We start from the raw sequence: 21876 nt of genomic DNA, 5'->3' as shown, positions 1-21876 counted from the left end.
TACATAAAGCCGGAGCGATATATCAAATTCATTCCCGCAAGGCGAAAAAATAGAATGAGGCCCATGTTTTTGAGCCCTTATGTACATCCTCAGTTGGAATTAGTACATTCTCACAAGACAAATCATACAATCACCATGACTTTCAATTACATTCTCTCTCTCTCTCTCTCTCTCTCTCATACACTGAGTAAGAGAGGCCAATTCAAAAGACCGTATTTTCACAAGATAAGAAGTGCTCCCACATCATCTTTACTGCATCTTTAAGCATATCACAGATTGAATCAGTTCCCAGACTCTGTGCCTGACAATTGTAGTAGCAGTAAACATTTAAAAAAAAAAAATTCCCACGACCATTGGATATTGACATCTTGTGTCCTTGTCAAGCATAGGGAGTAAGATGCAATTAAAAAGGAAGCCATCAGGTATGACAAACCCACACATATAGGTTATTACAGGTAGCTCAATTTGTAAGAAAATACTCAGCCTTTGCCTCAGAAACAAATCCTTTTACATTTTATTCAATGTAAAAATAGAGTTGATTGTGTGTTGTATAACACATAGTGTTTCATTAAGAGCACATCATCCCCATGAAACAGTAGATTCAAGTTTCAACACACTGATCAAATTGATATCTCCAGGGGCAGAATTGCAACTACAACTTCTATAAAATTTGCAAAGGTGAAAGAATGTAACCCCATGTAACAGCTGAAATACTTGAGAGTAATAGAACAGTAAAAAAGAATCACCACTTTACCTATCGAAAGGTAAATTTTGTTGAAAAGGCAATTCTAGTGAAAATAGATTCAAACTTAAAACTTGGCATGCACTTTATCAGATTTCAGAAGCTACCGGAAATGCTATGCCTAAAATAAGTTAATATGCATTGGAAGGCTTTCATAAATCGGCTATGAATCCAGAAATTACAGGATGCTTCAATTGTCAATTCTTGTATTGAGCCAATGGTCAGACCTATGGCTGGAACACATGGAAATTCGCATTCACAAGCACAATGCACGCAAAAAAAACTAAATTCATCATAATAAGGGACAAAAGAACTTACATTCAATTCAGAAGTTATTCCTTTCAACTTCAGGGTAATTTCTTCAGTAACTTCCCCATGGGAGCCCCTAAAATCAAACCGATCGGCATGCTTCACCTTCAGCCTCATGGATGAATTATTATAAGTTTTAGAGATTGTATGCCAAGACCCAACGACCCTGTATCTATCCCCAGAAAATGCCTTCCTCAGAGGCCATTTTAAACCCCCCTTTACACTGGAATCTAAAGCTGCAGAAGTAATCAAATCCGTAATGCTGCTCTTTTCACTTTCCTGCGACCATGAACAATTTGAAGTAAATTATAGGGAGTAACAATTATGATGGCAATGAGGCAAAAAAGTTGATTGCCCAGGGAAATAAAGTTACGGTTGAAAATTGTCGCAAGCATTATTTGTCAGGAAATTGGGCTGTGAATCAAAATTTTGAAATGCAACCATTGGCCCTTTCCATTCTCTTTTACATACTGATTTCTCTCAGCATAGGTCACTTTACTTGCTTTCTTATCTTGTAACATGAACTGGCCCAGGAAATTTCTCCAGGAAAAGCAACTTACCATGTAACATACCCTATGACACAGCGAACAGTCATTCCTTGCAAATTATCAATCAAGCTATATTGCACCCATAGTTCCATAGGTAGGACTTTAGACGAAGAAGTAATTACTGCAATAAGAGCTATGGTCTGTCTGGATTGGTCTTCAATTTTACTTTCGACTTTAATCAAATTTTAGCTACTCACATGCTTGAACCTTTTTCAATTTCAAAAACTTGAAACTTTCACAAAATTCAAATGTAGACATGTAAAATTGTAGGCAGTTTGAAAGACAATTAACACTACCTCAACTTTATTGGTTTCACTACATTTGTAATAGGAGCTGCTCTCTTTTGAAATCCTCTTTTTTCATTGACTTGGAATGCGTTGATACAAATGCCCTTCATAGATGATATAGATTCCGCAAGCTATTCCCCTTTCACAGTTATATTATAGAATAATCAACTTCGAAAGACATTAGTAAGGGAGTAGCTAAATTGATTGAATATGCACTTAATGGGATAAGATGACTAGGGAAGCCTCACTGAATTCCCTCTTCGATGCTAAAATAGGTTTTAGATCGATATGCCTGAAGCACCCCCATGGGGAGTTCGGCTTCCCAAGGACAAGGAGCCTACCCACCCAACGGACAGGGATGAGGATACTTCTGATCGATTTTCACGCATGGCCATGGAAGTACCTCATAGAATCGAGTATGCACTTGCTCTTATGAATAAGTACTTCACAGGGGCGGATTTGGATGATTTCGAAAGTAAGTGTTGGTCCAATTCCACCTTCTGTTGAAGAGCTTGGAGTGCCATGTATGATTGGAAAACTAGGTAGCTCAGTTGAAGGAGGAGGCAAAAGGAAGATTTTCCAGTTGGAGAATAGATCAATAAGAGGTTTAATAATTTTTTAAAAGTTGAATAATATTTTGAATTTTGGCGGGATATTAAAAAATACCAACAAAGTCAAGTTTCACATGGGTCTTAGCTTCAATTACTTACACTAATAGCCGTGAAGAGTCTCTTGGCACGTAGCATCAACCTCATATCCAGATCCTTATTGAGGCATGATACATCAACAACCATGTGTCTCATTTGGCCTAATTCGATCTACAACCAAAATTTGCAGTCATCAATGCCTTAATAAACAATGACAAAAACCCAATCATTTAGGAAAAGGTATAGTACATATATAAATCCACACAATTAGCATGAAGCGTGAATTTTTTAGCATGAAACAAGTATGGTAATATTTAGTACAAGCTCATTATGTGGTGAGAAGCAGGAATTTGCCTTATAAATTTCAAGTCGCTGCTCATCCTTAATAACAAGACATTTGCAGCAGATAGTCTCACCTGGCCTGGACATATCACATAACTGCACCACAGAAAGATGGATGCAACTGACCAGTCAAAATTATGGAAATGCATACAAAAGACAAAAAAGTAAAAAAGGAGAAACTAGAGACTTAAGCACCTTGACATGATATATATCCTTTTCGTCTTCAAAACTAAGGCCAATCTCCGGGATAACTTTATGAGTCACATTTTCCATATAAGAGGAAGGAAGATTTGTGTAAAATTTTCTTTTCAACCATTTCAATGAGGCCACTGCAACCATATCTCCACAATTTTCCACCGGAAATGAAGGACTCCTGCACCCAAAAATTATGTTCTATCTTGTCATCCAAATATTCACAACTGCACTCAAAATGATTATTATAAGGAGTTCAACCTCCCAACTATGCAAAACAATGATGCTTTATTAGCAGCAAAGCCTAATTTTAATGGTATTTGCAACGTGTAGTGTGATTTTAAAGACTTACAATAAGCAAGGTGCTCTGAAGTATGAGAATTTGCAAGATCACGCAGCAGAATATTGAGATTCTCAAAAATTCAAATTGCATTACCATGGGTGTGTCTAGATAGATTTTTACTTTTTGCTTTTTGTATAATCTAAATATTGCGACACATGCACTTTGACTTTGTTTTTTTTTTTTAAACATTTGAAACATGTGCAATATGCAAACATTGATACAAAGATCCACATATATATTTTTCATAATCTTTTCACATTATTTTGGCGCAAAAGCAAAAAGTAATTTTTACTTAAATTTAATTCTAAACAAACAAGCCCCTGATAAATTTCCTTTGTGTATGCAAAGCATTGCCAAATACTGAACTCTCTTTGAACCATGTTTAGGTCCACGGGGACCTCAACCAATGAAACAGAGCCAAATGTTACATAAAGTAGCCGTAGCTAATCATTCACCAGATTTAATTCAAGCAACTTACCCACGAAAAAGAATTTTTCCGAATCTAGCAACCACTGTTGGTTTTATTCCATCCATGCACTGATCCTTAATCTTACTCGTCAAAGCTTTGAATGAACAAAATAAATCTTGCATCACAGTTTCAGTAATATGCACCCAAGGCTTCTTCCCATGGTCCCGGCCCGTTTCATCATCTTCTGGGAAGCCAAGAATTCCATTGAAGTCAACATGAAATGCACAATATCTAGAGCACATAGGATCTCATTATCAAAGGAACATCACTTACCATTAACTATACAACTTTTGGCTAAGGCTAACGGTATCTCTCCTGGTTGCAATTCAATGGCCTCAACAGAGACCGGCCTGAGAAAGACACTAGAAGGAAGATGACCTCCGCCAGCATCCAAACCAACAGCCAACCATCTAGATATTGCCTTGCCTGCATACTCAATCCTCCCACTCTGATGAGAAATAGGTTTGGGCGAACTCGAGTTAAGACCTTTCCTGAACCGCGACGCATCTGATGCTGGAACACGAGACTGACCATCCCTCTCCTTCCAATGTTGGTTCCTCCCACTCTGATGAGCGATAGTTTTGGGCAACCTCGAGTTAAGACTTTGAGTGGACTGCCACGCAACTGATGCTGGAACACGGGACGGGCCATCCCTCTCCTTCCAACGTTGATTCCTCCCAATCTGACGAGCAATAGTTTCGGAGGACATCGAGTTAAGACCTTTCCCGAACCGCCACGCATCTGATGCTGGAACACGGAGCGAGCCATCCCTCTCCTTCCAATGTAGATTCCTCCCAATCTGATTAGCAATCGTGTCGGGCAACATCGGGTTAAGACCTTCCCTGAACCGCCACGAATCCGAGGCTGCAACATGGGACGGGCCATCCCTCTCCTCCCAATGTTGATCCCTCCCAATCTGATGAGCAATAGTTTCGGACGGCCTCAAGTCGGGACCTTTCCTGACCCGCCACACAACCGAGGCTGGAACATGGGACGGGCCATCCCTCTCCTCCAAATGTTGATCCCTCCCAATCTGATGAGCAATAGTTTCGGGCGGCCTCGAGTCAGGACCTTTCCTGACCCGCCACGCAACCGGTGCTGGAACACGGGACGGGCCATCCCTCTCCTTCCAATGTTGCCCGCGCGGCGGAACGTATGCCATGATAGTTTCAGCAACCCGGAACTCAAAACTTCAGTCTAGAAAAAAGCATGCCCACAATTCCTCTTAAGCAGCACAAGAGAACAACACTGGCGGGTGAGTGTCAATCCCTTTAAAACCCACAGACCAAGAACTGGACTGAAAAAACACCCACACCCCATTCATGATACACAGCTACAGAAGCAGAGTTTCAGCTGACATCACTCAGAGGCATTCTGTCAATCTAGTACAAGAGCACAACAAAGCTAAACCAGAGCAAGTAATTTCGAGAATTCACACGCACGAGCGCATCGACAGACAGTACCAGAGCGTGGGGTGTCGGTCACTTGAGGATTGGTTTCTTGCTCCTTCCACGAGACAGATTGGAGCGGCCATGATCGAGGAGGGTCAGTGTAGAATTTGAGAGAGGGAAGCTGAACATCGGTGCGCTTCGCCTTCTCTCTCTCTCTCTCGTGGAAGCAAGGTAGCTTCGCGAGGAAGTAGAGAAAATATTTGAGTTGAGTGGGACCCCCCTTCCCATTGGAGGAGGGACCACCTTTCCGAGGAAGAAGGACATACTGTTTCTTGGGAAACCAGAGAGACTGAGGAATTGACCTGTTTTTCAGTGGAAAAAATGACACAAGAAAAATTAAATTTTTTTGTGAGAAAGGAAAAAAAAATTCGACTCGTGAAAAATTAACGATTTAGAAAAATGTCCTGATTATCATCATTTATATCATTTAGAAAAAGGATTATTACTACAAAAATTTCCAAACTGATATATATGTGACAACTTTATCTCAAATTAATTTTTTTACCATCGAAAATTTCAAACCGGTACATTTATGATAAATTTACAGCAAACTAATTTTTTAACCACCAAAAACTCCAAACTGGTTCATTTGTGACAAAATTGGATTAATGCCACGTAAAACCACACACTGGTAGACCTGTTTACTTCTCAAAATCAGTTGCCACGTATCATCTAACTCAGCAATTTAAAGGTAAAATTTAACCGAAACTAACTGAGGGTAAATTTATCACAGATATATCGGTTTTGGATTTTTTATGGTAAAAAAATTAGCTTTGAATAAATTCGTCACAAATATACCAGTTTAAATTTTTTTCATGATATTAATCCTTTAGAAAAACAAGCTACCTTAGCATGTCGCAAATTATTGTTAACAATAAAATTTATTTTTATCGACTCGTTCAATTAAGCAACGGAAACGAATATACGAAGGAAAATTTGTTTTTCAAATTGCCGATTACCTCCCCCGTCTCCCCTTATATGAACCAAACATAATTAAACAATCGACGAAAATAAAGACAAATGAAATTTTAATTTCGTCAATCCGTTTGATTTTTTAATTGAATAGAGATGACGTGGAAAGAAACGAGACATTCTTGTACTGTCTGCATGTGAAAAACAAAGGGGTGATGATGAGATTGGGAAAAAGGGTAATTATCGTCCCATACTTTGTTAAGGAAATTACCAAAAATTAAATTAAATTTATTTTACGGATACCAATTTGATCTCAAATCTAATCCTAAATCTTTTAACGATTCGCTAAAGTAATTCTTCCGACCAATTTTAATCAAAAATCGCTGACGTGGATTCTAACCGTCTTATAAAGCATAATTTTCATAATTTTTTTGAATTCTTTTACTCTATTTTTTTCCTTTTCCTTTTTTTTTCTTTTATTTTTTTTTCCTTATTTTCCTCCGCTAGTCCACAGCCACAGCCACGGTGGCCAGCAGAGGTCGCCAGCCAAAGTCGTCGGCCCACAATAAAAGAAAAGAAAAAAATTCAGAAAAAAAATTTCAAAATTAAAAAAATTATCCACCTCGGCTTCGCCCGCCGTCCACGTCGGCAATTTCCAACTAAAATTGACCGGGATAACTACATTGACATATAATCAAAAGGTTTACGATCAAATTATCCGTACAATAGGTTTTAAGGCTTTTTTTTTTGGCAATCTTACCTACTTTGTTTTGTAAGATTTAGTCCCCAAATTAGTCTTCGATTGCGATATCTGGACCCATTTCGTATTTGCAACCAAATGTAGACAAAAATTTTGACCGAGTGATAGAATTTAATACGCTAAATCGATACGGAATAAACAATCGAAAAAAAAATGATGAGCTAATGTTTTGGTCCACTCCACATGGATCAAGCTCCCAAATAAAGTATTCAAATAGTTACCATTTAGAATCGCAGTACTTCAAATTAATCACAATGCAGCATTCGATAGAAGCTTACTCCGAAATAGTTATGAACCGCGTTCTCATAACACGTCGACACCGATGTCGATTTTCGGTACTCGGTTAGCATTTTCTATCGACATTTGGATAGAAATACGAAATTAACTTCGAGATAGTGACCAAATAGTAATTTAGGGACTGAAAGCCTCCGAAAATTGTAATTACGAGGACCAAAATTGAATAATTACAGGAGCACAAATGTTTATTCCACGGCACATCAGGTATAGGGGTTCTCCTTTTGGAACGATCTCCAAATCTCCTTATTGTATCTTTGAACCTCTACTTTTGCTTAACTTACACTCCGCATTCTCTCTCTTTAACCTAGTGACATTAAAACAAAAGATTTGTGAAGTGCACGACGGAAGTAATGGAGATCGAGAGGAGGACCGAGAATCAGAGAGAGAGAGAGATAGTTTTACTTATAAGCAAGAGGGCGAGTGGCGGGCACGGCTTAAACCATGCACAACAGGTTACAGGGCCCAGGACTATGCATGCTCAGCAGAAACCATAGGTGAGAAAACTGCAGAAAAACATGCCATCAATCTAGTTTGTATTAAAATTACTCGAGGAGCATCATAGGATCTGGTCCGTACCTTTCCTCAGAGATTGCTGACTGCATATGTCAATTTCCCACAAACCCTCGACCACGCCTATAAGAAACTGCCACACGCTGTTGGTGTATCGAGTATATACGAGGCACGGAAAGAAGCAGAAACATCTGAAGTGCTGCACCAACAGGAATGTCCACAGTTCCTGCATGAGCTGTCCACACAAAGGAACATCGAATCAGTATATACAGCATCACGAACTACAGAGACTGAATGACAAGTTCTCAGCCTAACTCCCTCGTATTCTCCAGAAATCCAAGTTGCCTCCAGCCATACCAGGGCATCCTGCTAGATAAAGAATTGAGAAGACAATAATGCATCACACGTCAAGGAAATGCAACCACAGAGATCAGTTGCATGTCGTCTCCAAGAGCAACAGAAGATACAGGTCGGTCTTTAATCCACATTAGTCCTCTGTTTGATTGGGCTAAAGTTACGTCACATATGTTGTCCGATTATTTGACATGGAGAAATGGTGCTGTAAGTAATACTATATTTATCTGATCAGGAACTTACCTTCTAGAATTATCCAAGTTTTCAAAGCATTGAAAAACCAAATGTGCATGATCAGGTCAATGACGTATCGAGGAAAAATGAAAATTATGAAAACTTCACCACTAGTCGCTGATTCAATATAGAGAGCGTTTTCCACGATACAAAATATCGTACTAGTTCTCTCTTGATCAGAGTATATCACATCGCAAATCATATATATAGTATCAAAGCCGGTGAAATGTCTACTAAGCATCAACATACATTATACCGAGATTCACATAATTGTCAATTCATAATATGCAAATTGCTAGAGGATACATAAAGCCAGAGAGAATGAGGCCCATGTTTTGGAGCCCTTATATAAATTTACGTTCTCAGTGAGGAATTCATACTCTCACAAAAACAAACTCACCCAATAACCATAAGTTTCATTTACATTCTCTCTCACACACCCAAATACACACTGAGAAAAAGAGGCCAATTCAAATGACCGTATTTCAGCAAGATAAGAAATGCTCCCACATCATCTTCACTGCATCTTTAAGCACATCAGAAATTAGATCAGTTTGCAGACTCTGTCCCTGAAAATTGTAGTAATAGGTGTCAACAAAATGAAAATCCCAAAACCATTATATATTGACACTTGTGTCCTTGTCGAGTAAGATGCAATTAAACACAAAATGAAGATGATGACAGGAAGCCATCAGGTATGACAAACCCACATATATAGGTTGTTACATGCAGCTCAATCTGTAAGAAAATACTTGGCCTCTGCCTCAGAAACAAATCCCTTGACAAAAATTGTTTAATGTAAAAAGAGTTATTTGTCTGTTGTATAGTGTTTCATTAAGAGCACATCATCCTCATGACACAGCAAATTCAACACACTGAATCAAATTGATATTTAGAGGGGGGAGTTGAATTTACAACTTCTCTAAAATGTTGCACCAGCAAAGGTCAAACGATGCAACCCAATATAACAGCTGAAGTACTTAAACAGTAAAAATAACAAGAAAAAAGAATCACCTCTTTAACTATCAGAAGATAAATTTGTCTTGAAAAGGAAATTCTAGTGAAACTAAAAGGAATCCAAACTCGAAACTTGGCATGCACTTTAACTGGTTAGAGAAGCCACCGGAATTCTTTGCCTAAAATAATTTAATGTGCATTGGAAGGCTTTCACAAATCAAATACTAATCCAGAAATTACAGGATGCTTCAATTGTCAATTCCAGTAATGAACTTACATGGAACCAATTCGCATTCACAAGCAAAGTACACGCAAAAAAGCTACTTTTATCTTAACAGGGGACGAAAGAACTTACATGCAATTCAGAAGTTATGCCTTTCAACTTCAGGACAGTTTCTTCAGTAACTTCCCCATGGGAAATCCTAAAATCAAACCGATCAGCATGTCTCACCTTCAGCCTCATGGATGAATTCTTATAAGTTTTAGAGATTGTATGCCAAACTCCAACGACACTGTATCTATCTCCAGAAGATTCCTTTCCCAGAGGCCATCTTAAACCCCCCTTAACACTAGAATCTATGACTGCAGAAGCAATCAAATCCCTAATGCTGTTCTTTTCCTTTTCCTGCAAACATGAACATCTTAAAGTAAATTGAAAGGACTAACAATTATGATGGCAATGTGGCAAAAAATTAACTGCCCAAGGAAATAAAGTTAAGGTCGAAAATTGTTTCAAGCATAATTATTCAGTAAATTGGGCAATGGACGAAAAATTTGAGAATGCAACCGTTGGCCCTTCCAATTCTCTTTCACATACTGATTTCTCTTAGTATAGGCCACATCTTATGCTGTGATGGAAACCGGCAAAAGAAAAGGCTCCAGTAAAAGTAATTAGCCATGCTACATGACATATAACATGGCAAACAGTCATTCCTTGCAAATTATCCACCAAGCTAGAGTTAAAAGGTGGGACTCGAAACGAAGAAAAATTTACTGCAATAAGAGCTATGGTCTGTCTGAATTGACTCTAACATTTCACTTTTACTTAATTAAAATTTTGCTACTCTCACGCTTTAACTCTTTTCAAATCCAACACAATTGAAACTTTCACAAAATTCAAAAGTCGACATTTAGATTCACATATAATTTTCATGATATTTTGAAATTTGAATAAAATCTTAAATTTTGACAGGAAAGTAAAACAAGAAAACACATTTTTTTAGTTAAGCTAAAACAAATAGGCCCTCGTAAGTGCCTCCAACAAAGTGAAGTTTCACATGGATCTTAGCTTCAATACTTACACTAATAGCTGTCAAGATTCTCTTAGTGTATAACATCAACCTCATGTCCAGATCCTTATCCAGGCATGATACATCAACTACCATGTGCCGCACCTGGTTTAGTTCGACCTACAGCCAAAATATGCAGTTGTCAATGCCTTTATAAACAATGAAAAAAACCCAACCATTAGGAAAAGGTATAGTACATATATAACTCCACAATGTTATTTTTATCTAAAATGACATAATGCCTCTTAGCATGAAACAAGTAGGGTAATATTTAGTATAAGCTCTCATTATTTTTTGAGAGAAGCAGGAATTTGCCTTATAGAGTTCAAGTCTCTGCTCTGCCTTAGAAACACTACATTTGCAGGAGATGGTCGAATCCGGCCTGGACTTATCGGATAACTGCACCACAAAAAGGACGCAATCGACCAGTCAAAATTATTGAAATGCATGACTGAAAAAGTAAAAAGGCAGAAACTAGAGACTTAAGCACCTTGACATGATATATATCCTTTTCATCTTCAAAACTAAGGTCAATCTCTGGGATAATTCTAAGAGTCACATTTTTCACAAAAGAGGCAGGAACATTTGTGTAAAATGATCTTTTCAACTGTTTCAATGAGGTCTCTGTGACCATATCTCCACAAGTTTCCACTGGAAATGGAAATGAAGGACTCCTGCACCCAAAAATTATGTTAAGCTCATGTGTCTATCTTGTCATCCAAATATCCTCAACTACAGTCAAAATGATTATTATAAGGAGTTCAACCACCTAAGTATGCAAAATAACTATGCTTTATTAGCAGCAAAGCCTAGCTTGAGCGGTATTTACAGTGTGGAGCATGATTTTAAGAAGATACAATGAGCAAGGTCCTCTGAAGTTTGAGAAATTTGCATGATCACACAGCAGAACATTGCGATTCTCAAAATTTAAATTGCATTACTAAGGGCATGTCTGGACAACCTTTTACTTTTTGCTTTTTGTTTAACCTAAATGTTGCAACACAATCAATATTCTAAATTTTGGTGGAAAAACAAAAAAGTACTTTCTATATAAATTTCCTTCCAAACACACAAACCCTAAATTAATTTCCTTTGCGTATCAAATTGCAAAATGCTGAACTCTCTTTAGGTCCACGGGGACCTCAACCAACGAAACAGAGTCAAATGTCACATAAAGAAGCAGTAGCTAATTCACTGAAATTGATTCAAGCAACTTACCCATGGAAATGAATTTTTCCGAATCTAGCAACCAGTGTGGGTTTTATTTCTTCCATGCTCTGACCCTGAATCTCACTTCTCACCACTTCGAATGAAGAAACTAAATCAGGCATCACAGTTTCGGCTATATGAACCCAAGGTTTCTTGCTATGGTCCCGACCCGTTTCAGCATCTTCTGAGAAGCCAAAAATGCCATTAAAGTCAACATGAATCCACACCTCAAGATATCTAGAGCACAACAGGATCTCATTACTAAAGGAACGATCACTTACCATTAGCCATACAACTTTTGGCTAAGGCTAGCGGTTTCTCTCCTGATCTCCTTTCAACGGCCTCAACCGAGACCGGCTTGAGGAAGACCCCGGAAGGAAGATGGTCCCCATCATCACCCAAACCAACAGCAAACCATCTAGAAATCGCCGTGTTCGCATAGACGATCTTCCCGCTCTGATTGGCATTAGTTTTAGGCGACCTAAAGTTCAGACCTCTCTTGAACTGTCGCGGAAGCGATGCCGGAACAGGGGACGGGCCACCGCTCCCCTTCGAGTGTCGCTTATGCGGAGGAAGGTATGCCATGATAGCTACAGCAACCCGAAACTCAAAAGCTGCAGTCAAGAAAGAACATGCCCACAAATTCTCTTAACAAGCATAAGAGCATAACACTGGCAGGCGAGTGTTGAACACCTGCCTCATCCCATTCATGATACATACCTATACAAGCAGAGGAGTTACAGAAAGAAAGTACAAAACCACGTGCGAGCGCAACAACAGACGCACCAGAGAAGGTTCAGTCGCTTGTGGATCGTTTTTTGCACCGTTCGCGAGACGAATCGGATTGGATACGATCGTGGGTTTATATAGAACGGAGAAGCTGAAGCGTCGGTGGGCTTCGTCTTCCTTCTCGTGCGAGCAAGCAGAGGAAGTTTTCTTGGGAGCGACCGCATTGGAGAAGGAGCTTGTTGCGGAAGGACCTTGCCGGAGGGAGGAGGAGGATACGTTTTGGGAAATGCGAGAGAATGCGAATCCACTGTTGGAGTGAAAGAGGGAAAGAAAAGACACATGGGTTAATCCCACTAAATATTAATAAACCTTGCCTCGTGAAATATCAATACTTCGGACTTGTAACCCCGTACGTGCAAATATGAATGAATAAAATATATCTATATTATTCACGAAAATACTTAAATATAAATTATTATTGATAATAAAAAGGGTTAATACCTCTAGAAGTCTCAAACCGGTAAACACATGATAAATTTACCTTCAATTTATTTTCGTTAAATTTTACTGTCAATTTATTTTGTTAAATGCAACACGACAGTTGACAGATGTACAAATTTTATGTTTTACCCTTTGTTTGTCACAGGTGTACCTGTTTGTGATTTTTTGTGGTATTACTCAAATTTAACAGAAACTAATGAAGAGTAAATTTTTCAAAAATGCATCTTTTTGGGGTTTTTAGCGGTCAAAATGTTAGTTTTGGATAAAATTGTCACGGGTGCACCAGTTTGGGGTTTTTAGTGGTATTAACCCTAATAAAAATATCTTTCATTGACAAATTAATTCAAGCTTTTTGCAAAACAAATTGAGCCTTAGTTAACATATTTTCTATTAACATTTGAACGAAAATATGAGATTCACTTTGAATTCATGACGGAATACTAGTTTAGGGACCAAATGCCTCCGAAAATCTTAACTACGAGCACCACAATTGAATAATTAGGGTAATGCAGATGTTTATTCCACGGTGCATCAGGTATAGGGTTCACCTTTTGGGATGATCTGCAATTCTCCTTATTGTATTTATGTGGAAAAAGCGATCGAACAATAAAATAAACGGAATAAGAAAATAAATCGGATACTAAATTTACATGATTTGATTGAGATGACGTACATCCACAAGAAGAGCAGTAAAGAACTTCACTATAGATCATTGATACAACAGAAATTACAACCACACTTGAGTCACTCCAATACTCACAATGTTTATCCTTTTCCAATTACACACAATAATTTCACATAGTGTTTAGCCCCACAATTTCTCACGAAATAATCTATCGATCTTATAAAGAGATTAGCAAATCTTACAATAAGCTTTCGGCTTAAACTCTAATTTTTCTCAAACGTAATTCACTAAAAAAGACACACGAAACCCACTATCAAGCACCCGGTGGAACGGCACTTCAACAACACTGTGCAAAGACTCCCGCAAAATGGAGGTTATTTATATTTACATGTGCTCGAGAATTGAGTGAATCATGGTCCAAATCAAAGTCCACGCTGGACTTTTCACTTTCAGCCAAAACTCCAATACACTCTAGGAAAGCTAATGCCGTATATTTCTTTTTGCCTGTTTTGCTTGGAAACCTTGTTCAACTTGGACTCTCGCACCAAAAAAAAAAAAAATTGATTTCCATGGCATATATTTAGGCGTTGAAAAATATAATTTATCTTGAGTCGGGTTTCGTTCATGAGCTCAAACTCGAGACATATTATAACAATCCCCACCTTGGGTTGACGTTTGAGCCAAGTGACAATCGTTTCTATAGATTTCGAGCTTCACTGCTACTCTCTCGCGGCCCCTCATGGGCTCAATCGCCACAGATATCTTTCGCCATAACCGTGGATTTCATTAGAACACCAACTCCACCTCTCACTTTAACTACTCCACAAGGATTTTCCGATACAACCTTCCCATTGCATTCATATTTGTGAGTAGATCTAGCACACATATTGTCAAATTCAACAGTTACAGCAACTATTAGCTCTACAGGCTCCATCTCGCTACAAGCACCATATGTGTCAATTACTTCACTAGTACCTACAACCTCCACCTCGAGTTGAACACCGTTCAAATCCATTTAAACACTGCTATAATTACTCTTATCCAAAAGTATTGGACCGGTAGTCCGGCAGGAACCAATGGGTGGTTTCAATTCCTAAGTTGTGGAACCGGCCCTTTGTAGGTGGTTTTAGGTTCCAAGGTGGGAATCATCCCATCTCGGAATCGATCACCCCTAACTAACCTGCACTTTTCGCCTTTGATCTAAGTTACAATATCTGCATATATTCAGTTTGTCAGCAACATAACCACATAATAGATTCGTTTCACTTAGAACTTTCAAGCTTTTCTCGCTAATGTGCCCCAAACGCATATGTCATAATTCAAACTCTCGAACAGATGCCTCCAATGTCTACATGGAAAATTCCGTCATTGTCTCACCTTGAAGCTCATACAGGCCATTATACTTGATTCCTCTCATTATCATCAAGACAGCTCGAACAACCTTCAAGACTCTACTTTCTAAAGTATACCAACATCTAGCTAAATCTAGAGTACTCAAGGAAATTAGGTTCTTCTTCAACTCTTGAGTGTGCATCACTCCAATCAATGTCCTCACTATACCATCATGGATTCTGATTCTGATATCACCAACACCCACAACATAGCACTCAACATTGTTTACCAACTACACTATACTACTATTCGTGCACTGATAAGTAAAAAACTAATAAGACGAACAACCAGATTTTATAATCCATCAATTAACAGACGAATCCTCAGTGACAGATAAATCATAATCAACAATATTTGAATTGCTATTAGCTATTGCAGTAATTCCCTTACCTTTATTGCTCTTCGACATAAGGCAATCCATTTTGAAATGCCCCATCTTGCCATAGCTCCAACTAATAGCACCACCAGTCTTAGACCGACTACATCCATTCAAGTTTATACTGCTCCTCCCAACACATGTACTAGTTATTTCTCTACTTTCACCCATTAAAGCAGCAGATATAGGTTCATCAGATTCTCCTCATTTGTTGACCAAGAGAAATTACTAACAACGGTAATAGTAGTATTCCAACTATCATGGAATGAGGTAGTCCACTTTTCAAGATTTAATAATCATTGAAGCGAACCGTCACTCTACTTGTAAGAAAGACATCGCCATGCTTCAAGGAACAATGCATCTTGTTGATTAAGAGTAATTACTTATAACAATCCACAGCATAGTTTCTAGATAATAGAATCAAAGCATGGACCTCATCTTCAAAATCAATCTAAAATAAACTCAAATGACTGACAACCACATTAAATTCATTGATATGATCAGCAATTGACGCACCTTTGCTCATTTTCAAGTTAAACAGACCTCGCATCAAGTAAACCTTGTTAATCGCAAATGGCTCCTTATACATATCCAACATGTCTTTCATCAAACCTGTAGTGGCCTTCTTTTTTATGATATTAAACACAATGTTACGAGCCAACGTCAGCCGGATAACTCCTAATGCTTGTCTATCCAGCAATTTCCATTTATCTAGCTTCATCAAGTCAAGCTTCCCCCTAGATAGGGGTAAATTTAGATTCTTCTAATACGGATAATCTCCAATCGGCATCCTCCAGAAATTGAAATCCTTCCCATCAAATCTGTCGATTTTCACTTTTCCTTTTTTTTTTGTCTCCATCCATTCGCTTCAGCTTAGCCAAGCCTAGCTCTAATACCAATTATTGCGGAAGCAAGCGATCTAATAATAAAATAGACAGAACAAGAAATAAATCGGACACAAAGTTTACGTGGTTTGGTCATGGGAGAGCAACAAAGAATTTCACTATAGATAAAACGATATAATGTAAGTTACAATCACACTCGAGTCACTCAAACACTCTTAATGTTTTCCAATCCCAATTACACCCAATATATTCACACACTGTTTAGCCTCATAATTTTTCATGAAATAATCTCTCAATCTCACAGAAGAATTAACAAATCTTACCATAAAATGTTGGCTTGAACATCAATTCATCTTGGATGTAATTCACGAAGAAAGACACACCAAACCCATTGTCAAGCACTCGATGGAACGGCACTTCAACAACTCTATGCAGACTCCCAAAAGCAGAGATTATTTATATTTATATGCACCCAAGAGTCGACCGAATCATTGTCCAAATCAATTCCATGCTGGACTTTTCACTTTTGGGCAAAACTCCAACACATGCTAGGAAAGCTAATGTCGTATATATCTTTTTCCCTGTTTTGGCTGAAAATCTTGTTCAACCTGGACTTTGACACTAGAAAAAAATTGATTTCCATGGCATATATTTAGGCATCCACATATATAATTAATCCTGAGTCTAGTTTTGTTTACGGAGTCAAATTCGAGACATATTTTAATAGTATCTTTGAACCTCTATGTTTGAAACTAAGAATAGTGAGGAAGAATTGAACAGAAGAACAGAGGAAGGAATGTGTAAATAATCTTTCTCTGTTTTGTATTTTTCTATCGTGTCTTTGTACAATTATAGAGGCTCTATTTATAGACTTTCATAAGAAGACCAATGTCTACACTTAAGGGGGTTTTAAAAGGAAACGTAATTCACTGATTGGGAATTGATGTAGTGATTTGTTGATGCTTGATTTGTGGGGATTTGATTATGTCAATTTGTTTCTTTCTTTGGTGGAGATTGTGTTGTGGGTTTCATTCTTTGTTTGATTCTTCCAATTTTCCTTCTTTGGTGGAACCAGAATGTTGTTGATTGCTTGATTGTTGCAGATTTCTTGATTGTTGCTGATTTCTTGAATTTCGGTGATTGATTGATTCCCTTAACATCCCCCCGCAAGCTGACTGGGCAGAATGGATAGTCAGCTTGGTTTGAAGCATTCGAAATCTAGCTGATGAGAGTCCTTTGGTGAAAATGTCGGCTGGTTGATCGATAGTTGATATATAATGAACCGAGAGTTGACAGCATGCCAAGCGTTCTTGGATGAAGTGAAAATCAATCTCCACATCCTTTGTGAGGGCATGGAAAACCGAGTTCGTAGTGAGATAGATAGCCGAGAGATTGTCACACTAGAGTGCAGGCGGGTGTGAAGGTAGTGCCCGAAGGTCGCGAAGTAGAAACTCTATCCAAATGAGCTCGACTGTGGTGTCTGCTAGGCTTTTGTATTCTGCTTCGGTGCTAGAGCGAGCAACTGTTCGTTGTTTGCGCGAACTCCAGGAAATAAGGTTGGAACCAAGGAAGATGCAAAAGCCACCAATGGAACGTCGGTCATCACGATCACCGGCCTAGCTTACGTCGAAAAATGCATGGAGAACAGTGGAGGACGAGCAGCTAAAATGTAGCCCGTGCTATAGAGTGTCAACAAGATAATGTAGGATCCGTTTCACAGCTTGCCAATGCATGGTGGTGGGAGCATGAAGGAACTGACAGGCGGTGTTCACAGAATAAGCTATATATGGGCGTGTGAGTGTGAGGTATTGAAGAGCTCTCACAATGCTACGATAAAGTGCAGGATCAGGCATAGGATCACTGGAGTAAGCAGATAACGGTTCATTGATGGTGTAAGGAGTAGGAGCAGCTCTGGCTTCAGTCATGTTGGACCGCTACAGGATCTCTTGTATGAACTTGGTTTGATTGAATAGAAGGCCGGTGGAGGTGTGCTGAACTTCCATTCCCAAAAAATAATGAAGGGGTCCAAGGTCTTTGATGGCAAATTCACCTTGGAGTGAGTTGAGTAAGGGTTGTAGAGGAGCCTGAGGTGACCCTATGAGGATGCTATCGTCCACATAGACAAGTAGAAATGCTGTAATGTGGAGTATGCATAATGAAGAGAGAAGAGTCCACAGTAGATACACAGAACCTGATTTTAAGGAGATATGAACAGAGCCGTTGGTCCCACACGCGTGGCGCCTACTTTAAGCCATAGAGAGAGCATCGAAGACGGCAGACATGAGTCGGTCGTTGGGGATCAACAAATCCTTATGGTTGCGTCATGTAGACTTCTTCAGATAATTGGCCATGAAGGAAAGCATTGGACATCTAGTTGGCGAATAGGCCAGCCTTGAGAGTAAGCTACCCCAAGTATTGTGCGAATTGTGACTGGCTTAGCAACGGGGCTGAATGTTCCCATATAGTCAATTCCCGGTTGTTGGTGATACCTTTCAAGGGAGCCATCGGACCTGAGTTTGATTTTGTAAATCCAGTTGCAGCCGATGGGGCGTACATGAGAAGGTGCTGGTACAAGTTCCCAAGTTCCATTGTTGATTAAGGCATCATATTCTACCGCCATAGCTGCATGCCAATTTGGATCTCAGGAAGCCTGCGTGAAACAAGTAGGCTCGACGGGAATCTGTGTACCTGCAATCAAAGCAAAAGTTTGATTCCTTGTGAGGACTCATCGGTGAATCGTGCCATCTCTCAACTGAATGATCATGGGATGTGTGGGGGCTGGAATGTCTGAAGTAGAGGAGTCGGAAGTGTTAGGCTCTGGAGTTGTGGAAGGAGTTGTAGATGACGTCGGTGAGATGGATGGTGAGGACCCAGGGGCTAGATCTACTGCTGCAGACGTGGAGTGCTGTTCAGAGTCATCCGTCAGTGGTAGAGGTAGTACCACACTTGTAGGTGGAGGGGCAGAGCATGGCGGTGGAGATGGTGTATCGCCAAATGGAAAGGTGTGTTCGTTGAAAACTGCATCAGCCGCAATGTAGATCTTGCCTGTTTGTGGGCAGTAACCGTGATAGACTTTATACCCTGGAGGATAGCCAAGAAAGATGCAGCGATGTGATCTTGAGGCAAGTTTGTGAGTGGCAATTGGCTGCAAGTATGGAAAAACTGTGCTCCCAAAAACTTTGAGGTGTGAAATCTCTGGTGGCGTTTGGAACAGTGTCTGCCAGGGTGTGAGATTGTCGAGAAGAGGAGTCAATGTCCTGTTGATAAGATGTACCGCCGTTTCAAAAGCATATTCCCATAACTGGTAAGGAACAGAAGTGTGGGACATAAGAGCTAGGCCTATCTCGACAATGTGGTGGTGTTTGCGTTCAGCGGTGCCATTTTGGAATGAAGCATATGGACAAGATACTCATTGATGAATACCATATTGGAGGAGATGGTTTCGCACTTTAATAGAGCGGTGAAATTCTAGTGCGTCATCGCATTGAATTGTCGTTAGTGTACGTTGCAATTGAGTTTCTGCAAATTTGTGAAAAGCCTTAAAAATGTCTGCAAATTGATCACGAGTGGTGAAAGGATAATACCAAGTGAACCGAGAATGGTTATCGACTAATATTTATATCCTGAAACAGAAGTGACAGGGGAAGGTTCTCAAACATCAAAGTGAACAAGTTCAAGGGGGAATTTAGGTCTAGAAGGGGATGGGGGGTTGAGTTGGCATTTACTCTTGCTAAGAGCACAGGCCGTACAATGGGAGGGAGATGACTTGGAAAATTGTGTTTGTGTGGATTGAAGCAGACGAGTTATTTGATCAGATGACGCATGACCAGGCGTTGATGCCATAAGTTGAAGGAACTAAGGAAAGTTGATGAAGACTTGTTAGAGGTGGAGACATGATATAGATCATTCTCAAGATGACCTCGGAAGAATACCTGACCAGTATGAACACACAGAGCAACAAATGAGGTGGGGTAAAATAAGAAGACGCAATTATTATCACATGAAAATTTAGAAACTGACAGCATATTTTTTGTAATATGAGGACAACTAAGACATCTAAGAGACAAAATTGTGGACCTGCTGTAGACACGAATGTACCTGTGTGAGTGATGGGAAGGGAAACTCTATCACCCACAGTCAATTATTGATTCCCAGTGTATGGAGTGACCTGGGAGAGGCCGGAAATGCTGTTGGTGATGTGGTGGGTGGCTCCAAAATCTGGATACCAAGACTGAATATCCATCGTAGAAGGTGGAGTAGTAGGTGAGGCATAATAAGCTATGGGTTGAGCAGTTCTGGTTAGGGCCAAATAATGTGCCTGAGGTGGTGCCAGTTTAATAAACTGGGGATTAAACCGCTGCTTGCAATTGTTCGCTCAGTGGCCTTGTCATCGGCATATCTAACAAAATGGACCTGAATTTTGTCGCTTGCCACCTTTACCAAACGACCGGTAGTTGGGTGCCCTTGTTGGTGTCGGCAAAATTGGATTAGTGCTGGATGGGCTTGCGTTTGATGGGCTGAAATTTTGAGTGCCCCTTTTAGACTGTTGAGACGTGAATCTCGACTGGTGAGATACAAAAGCAGCAGGTGGAAGGGTATTGGAGGTCATTTTGTTGATTTCTAGTCTTCCTTCGTGTTGAAGCAACAAACCATGAAGGGCGTCACGTGAGAGTGCTCCTGATTGAGAGACAACGGAGATCGCTGTGTCTAAATCGGAAAATTTTGGTCCAAGACCACGGAAGATGTGTGTGTGGTACTCGTTTGCTGATGGGGGTTCTCCAATGGTGGCTAATTGATCTGCAACGGTGGCTGCCTAGTGAAGAAATTCTATTATTGCATGGCTTCCTTTTGTAATGGATTGAAATTGAAGTCGCAAAGCCGATGCCTGTGCTATTGATTGTGCGGCATAAGAGTCGGAGAGGTATCTCCAGATGGCTGCTGTAGAGGTGTCGTTCGTCAATTGAGCGACGACGGGGGAGGTGGATGAATTGAGAATCCACCCAATCACAATTGAGTTAGGAATTTGCCATGCCTTGTATTCGGGATTGGGCACCAAAGTGCCGTTGTTGGATGCATGTGGGATGTGTTGTGGAGGAGCTGGTTCTAAGTCATCAAGAACAAAGAGGAGATTGGCTGCAAGAAGATATGGGGTAATTTGGGCTTTCCAGATTGGGTAATTTTGCCCAGTGAGTTTTTCCCCTATGGTGGGTGGGGAGTGAAGATTGAGTGTTGAATTTGGAGTTGCAAGATGTGGAAGGGCAGCATTAGTGATTATTTCTGAGGATACAGGAGTTGAGTTAGTGTTGGATCGAGGGCTTTTGCTGGTATGCTCTGATACCATGTTTGAAACTAAGAATAGTGACGAAGAATTGAACAGAAGAACAGAGGAAGGAATGTGTAAATAATCTTTCTGTGTTTTGTATTTTTCTATCGTGTCTTTGTCCAATTACAAAGGCTTTATATATAGACTTTCACAAGAAGATCAATGTCTACACTTAAGAGGGTTTTGAAAGGAATCGTAATTCACTGATTGGGAATTGATGTAGTGATTTGTTG

The 21876-nt window shown here is 39.6% G+C and overlaps 2 protein-coding genes across 6 annotated transcripts; both read right to left on the bottom strand.

Moving 5' to 3' along the window:
• On the bottom strand, positions 1-5521 carry LOC115692617 (uncharacterized). 4 transcript variants are annotated; one of them, XM_056310225.1, is made up of 7 exons: positions 4153-5515; positions 3889-4063; positions 3071-3248; positions 2855-2971; positions 2597-2704; positions 1061-1330; positions 1-301 (listed from the first exon to the last, which is right to left on the bottom strand). In XM_056310225.1, exons 1-7 carry the CDS (start codon positions 5039-5041, stop codon positions 203-205), a joined length of 1836 nt encoding a protein of 611 aa, XP_056166200.1. In that variant the 5' UTR covers positions 5042-5515; the 3' UTR covers positions 1-202. The 4 variants fall into 4 exon arrangements, with proteins under 4 accessions (XP_056166200.1, XP_030475385.1, XP_056166201.1 ...); XM_030619525.2 differs by having other exon boundaries at positions 2888-2971; XM_056310227.1 differs by lacking the exon at positions 1-301 and adding an exon at positions 1896-2017 and having other exon boundaries at positions 1112-1330; positions 4153-5521.
• Positions 5522-8658: 3137 nt separating this feature from the next.
• Positions 8659-12898, bottom strand: LOC115692616 (uncharacterized). Of its 2 annotated transcripts, none has more exons than XM_056310228.1 (8): positions 12639-12898; positions 12134-12466; positions 11862-12033; positions 11134-11317; positions 10959-11042; positions 10656-10763; positions 9710-9979; positions 8659-8966 (listed from the first exon to the last, which is right to left on the bottom strand). In XM_056310228.1, exons 2-8 carry the CDS (start codon positions 12435-12437, stop codon positions 8883-8885), a joined length of 1206 nt encoding a protein of 401 aa, XP_056166203.1. In that variant the 5' UTR covers positions 12438-12466; positions 12639-12898; the 3' UTR covers positions 8659-8882. The 2 variants fall into 2 exon arrangements, with proteins under 2 accessions (XP_056166203.1, XP_030475384.1); XM_030619524.2 differs by having other exon boundaries at positions 11862-12036; positions 12639-12897.
• Positions 12899-21876: the final 8978 nt, after the last annotated feature.

The sequence above is a fragment of the Syzygium oleosum genome, unplaced genomic scaffold (assembly GCF_021117445.2).
Source record: "Syzygium oleosum isolate NSW1041296 unplaced genomic scaffold, Sole_v2.1 Sole_v2.03, whole genome shotgun sequence".
Classification (NCBI taxonomy): domain Eukaryota; kingdom Viridiplantae; phylum Streptophyta; class Magnoliopsida; order Myrtales; family Myrtaceae; genus Syzygium; species Syzygium oleosum.
The sequence above is the reverse complement of the archived record's forward strand: the minus strand, read 5'-3'. Positions and strand labels throughout refer to the sequence as shown.

Excerpts from the sequence above, each read along its gene's own strand:
- LOC115692617 (XM_056310225.1), bottom strand. The coding sequence starts at position 5,041 with ATGGCATACGTTCCGCCGCGCGGGCAACATTGGAAGGAGAGGGATGGC. Across the intron at positions 2,972-3,070 it reads AGGATATATATCATGTCAAG|TTATGTGATATGTCCAGGCC; the intron begins GTGCTTAAGTCT and ends TCTGTGGTGCAG. Across the intron at positions 1,331-2,596 it reads GACTCTTCACGGCTATTAGT|GAAAGTGAAAAGAGCAGCAT; the intron begins GTAAGTAATTGA and ends TCATGGTCGCAG.
- LOC115692616 (XM_030619524.2), bottom strand. The coding sequence starts at position 12,437 with ATGGCATACCTTCCTCCGCATAAGCGACACTCGAAGGGGAGCGGTGGC. Across the intron at positions 10,764-10,958 it reads AGAGACTTGAACTCTATAAG|GTCGAACTAAACCAGGTGCG; the intron begins GCAAATTCCTGC and ends TTTTGGCTGTAG. Across the intron at positions 8,967-9,709 it reads GCATAACTTCTGAATTGCAT|GGACAGAGTCTGCAAACTGA; the intron begins GTAAGTTCTTTC and ends TACAATTTTCAG.